Raw genomic sequence first — 3968 nt, 5'->3', positions numbered from 1 at the left:
CTTTCTTTTCTTTCTGTGTGGTTTGTATATTTCTAAGTTGTTTCAATTTCACACTTTTTGGAATAAGGCAGGGACCAAAAACTATAAAGCTCATTTTCTCATTATCTTAAAAGAGGTTTTGTCTTTGGTCCTCAAGCCTTCTCTCTTCCACATATCCACCCCCCACTACCTCCACAGTATGTGAGAGGACAAGCTCCAATGCCCATTGCTTTCAGAGTGAGGACCTATCATTACACAAATCATTTTCTAATATTTTAATTCAGAGCTCTTGTTTAGAGCTCGACTCAGAGCAGCCTTCATATCCTTGTTCCGCAGACAATAGATGAAAGGATTCAACAAGGGTGTCGCCACCGCATAAAAGACCATGACCACCTTGTCCTGCTCTGCTGAGGCTGTGGAGTGGGGCTGCATAAAGGTGACTAGGGCCATCCCATAAGACATGGAGACCACAGTGAGGTGGGAGGCACAGGTTCCAAATGCTTTGCAGCGTCCCTGGGTGGAGCGGATCCGCAAGATGGCAGCCACAATGTAGCAGTAGGAGAGTGAGACCAGGCAGCAGGGCACCAGCAGCACCACTATGCTGGCAGCCACTATGACCATCTGATTGAAGGTGGTGTCCACACAAGCCAATCTGAGCAGTGCCAGTGTCTCACAGATCACATGATTCAGCACATTTTTCCCACAAGTAGGCAGGCTCATGGTGACTACTGTCTCCACAGTTGAGTTTGCCAGAGCCACAAGCCAAGAGATGGCTTCCAGAGCCACACAGAGCCTCGGGCTCATCACTGTCACATAATGCATGGGGTCACAGATGGCCACGTAGCGGTCATAGGCCATTGCGGCCAGCAGTAGGAATTCAGTTCCACCATAGGCCAGAGAGAAGAAGAGCTGGACTCCACACTGAGTGAAGGAGATGGTCTTCTTCTCCAGCAGGAAGTGCACCAGCATCTGGGGAATCCCGCTGGAGGTGTAGCAAATGTCCACAACTGAGAGGTTGCAGAGGAAGAAGTACATGGGCAGGTGGAGTCGTACATCCAGCCCAATCAGGAGGATGATGAGCCCGTTGCCCAGCAAGGTGAGCAGGTAGGCAGCACCAAAAAGGACAAAAAGCCCAACCTGTGTCTGCCTGTCACTGGAGAGGCCCATTAGGACAAATTCCCTCACCCAGGTTAGGTTGTCCTTCCTCATGGAGGAGGCAGGCATGGTTGGAAGGGTTGAAAGAGAGTGGGCAAGGGGAAGTAAAAGACACACACTTTAGGAGTCTCTGACTAAAACAAGGCCTTTGGATTAAGCTATGGGTTAGGACTGGAGTGGAAATTGGGACACATCCCTTAGGTTCCTTAACCTACATGGTTTGGGAGCATGCAAATGAAGACATTAGAGAAAGGAACTTTTGACTTCTACATTAAACTCTTAGATTCTCAAGGATGAAGCCTTCACTTTGGTCATCTTTTTACTTCTAGGGTCCATCAATGTTATAATCATATAGGAGATAATCTACCAATGTAGAAAGAGAAAAAAGGTATTAGGGAAATGGGAGAAAGAATGAGTGAAGGAAACAGAAAACAATTGTGAGAGAACAAGAAACACTAAAGAACGTAGGTAGGGAAAAGAAAAAGGAGGATAGGAAATAGGAAAATAGGAAAGAAAGAGTTCATAAATGTGGGTTAGTAGTGAGTGAAGTATTTTGTTCAGACCCTTGAGAACCGTAGAGGTACTCTGGGGGTCCTCGGTGTCCTTTCTTAAAGGACTGGATTCTGTTGCTCTTCGTACTTCTTCTAGAATCCAGTCTAGGTCAGCTCCTAGAAAAGAATCATTTCACATCATTTTTATTTTTCCCATTAGTTTAAATGATCTTAAATTCTTTAAATAAATACCTGTTAAGCCTTGTCATGTGCCAGGAACTACACTAGGTATTGGAGACCTGTCTGTGAACAAGAAAGACATAAATGTGGTCCTGCTTCCTTGGTTCTTAAAAGTTTACCCAGGGACACAGAGGTTAAATTAAATTTTGTAATTAAATTTTGTATTTTGTAATTAAATTACCACTGTAGTTATCCCTTGCTTCTCAACAATGTGCAATTAATGTAGGGAGTTGCAGGCATTCTTTTAGATGCTCAAATAAATGATTAACCAAATAATGTAATGAGAGCATTTGGAAACCAATGATATTCACATATTACTGCTGCATATGAAGGAACCAAAATCCACTGAACCTTTTCAGAGGGAGTGAATTCCCCTTTCTCAGCTAAGTCTGTATTGAATCATCTCCTTTCAACATGCTGACCAGTTGTCTATAAAAATAGAATTAGAATTTCGTCAGTTTTCTTAACAGAAATGTTATTGCTAGGTATAGGAGTACTTCCAACTCTAAAGGTTAATTAATTAACTCATTTATCAAGAATATTCATTGAGCATACAAGGCATTATACTCTGGAGTAGGAATACATAGGTGAACAAGCCAGACACAATCGATGCCCTTGTGGCCTTTAATTTTCTGGGGGTTTCTAGTCATGATTCCCCTCTGAGCCCATCTAATGCTTACAGTCTCATGTCTGTCCACATTTTACTTATTCTGTCAACAATACCAGTCTGTGCCTAGGATGTGCCGGGCCCTGTGCTAGGAACAGGGATTCAACCCTCATCAAGATGACCTGGTCTCTGAGGTGATGGAGTTTTCAGATTATAGAGGACAACAGGAAAACTTAAACAAACTAAAAGCAAAGAACTACATATTGTGAGATGATCTGTGAAGAAAACCAAGTGGATACTGAGATTAAAAACTAATCAGGTGGAGTAAGAGTTTAGTTTGGCAGTTTCTTACAAAGCTAAACATACTTTTACCATATGATTCAGCAATCACTCTTCCCAGGATTTATCCAATTTAGTTGGAAATTTATGATAGCACAAAAACCTACACATGAATGTTTACAGTAGCCTTATTCATAACTGCCCCAAAATAGAAGAAACCAAGATGCCTTTAGTAGGTGAATGAATAAACAAACTGTGGTATATCTTACAATGGAATGTTATTGAATGATAAAGAAAAATGAGCTCAAGGATTCACAGGAGCTGAGAGAGAAAAGCTAAGAGAAACAGAAGCCCATAGACATTTTGGAGAAAGCCATTTTGAAACCAGAACCCGGGAGCAAAGGACCAGCAGATGCCAGCCACATGCCTTCCCCGCTGACAGAGGTGTTCCAGATGCCATCAGCCTTTTTTTACTGGAGGTTATCCTCTTGTTGATGCCTTAATTTGGATATTTTCATGGCCTTAGAACTGTAAGTTTTTGAACTAATAAACCCCCAATGTAAAAGTTAAAAAAAAAAAAAAAAAAAAAAAGAAATTCGAAGCCAGTAAAAGACACGGAGGAATCTTAAATGCATGTTGCTAAGTGAAAGAAGGCAGTGAAATGGTGACATTTTATCTGATTCCAATCATGTGAAATTCTGGAAAGGTAAAAGTATAAAGACAGTAGAAAAATTCAGTGGTTGCCAAGGATTGGGGAGGAGGAGGTATGGATAGCTGAAGCACAGGGAATTTTTAGGGTAGTAAAAGTATTTTGCATTACACTATAATGATGGATACATGACATTATGCATTTGACAAAATTCATAGAACTGGACAACACAGAGCATGGACCTTAATGTAAACTATGGACTTAGTTACTAATAATGTTATCAACATTGGTTTACTGAGGTACCACACAAATGCAAGGTATTTTAATAGAAGAAACTGGTGGGGGGAGGCAAATGAAACTCTGTACTGCCTATTTAGTTTTTTCTGTAAACTAAAACTGGTTTAGAAAATAAAGTATATTAATTAAAACACACACACACACATATAGATTGAAGTGTGATTGGGGAAGACCCTTACTTTAGACACAGCAGTAGTAAGATCTTCCCAAGCTGTTAAGATCCAAACAAAGATGAGAAGGAAGGGAAAGAGGCAACTGTGTAAAGAATTAT

The 3968-nt window shown here is 41.0% G+C and overlaps 1 protein-coding gene across 1 annotated transcript; it reads right to left on the bottom strand.

Moving 5' to 3' along the window:
• Positions 1–246: 246 nt before the first annotated feature.
• Positions 247–1188, bottom strand: LOC119535268 (olfactory receptor 2F1-like). The gene has a single exon (XM_037837729.1). It carries the CDS (start codon positions 1186–1188, stop codon positions 247–249), a length of 942 nt encoding a protein of 313 aa, XP_037693657.1.
• Between the last annotated feature and the right edge of the window lie 2780 nt (positions 1189–3968).

Source organism: Choloepus didactylus, chromosome 5, assembly GCF_015220235.1.
Source record: "Choloepus didactylus isolate mChoDid1 chromosome 5, mChoDid1.pri, whole genome shotgun sequence".
NCBI classification, from domain to species: domain Eukaryota; kingdom Metazoa; phylum Chordata; class Mammalia; order Pilosa; family Megalonychidae; genus Choloepus; species Choloepus didactylus.
The sequence above is the reverse complement of the archived record's forward strand: the minus strand, read 5'-3'. Positions and strand labels throughout refer to the sequence as shown.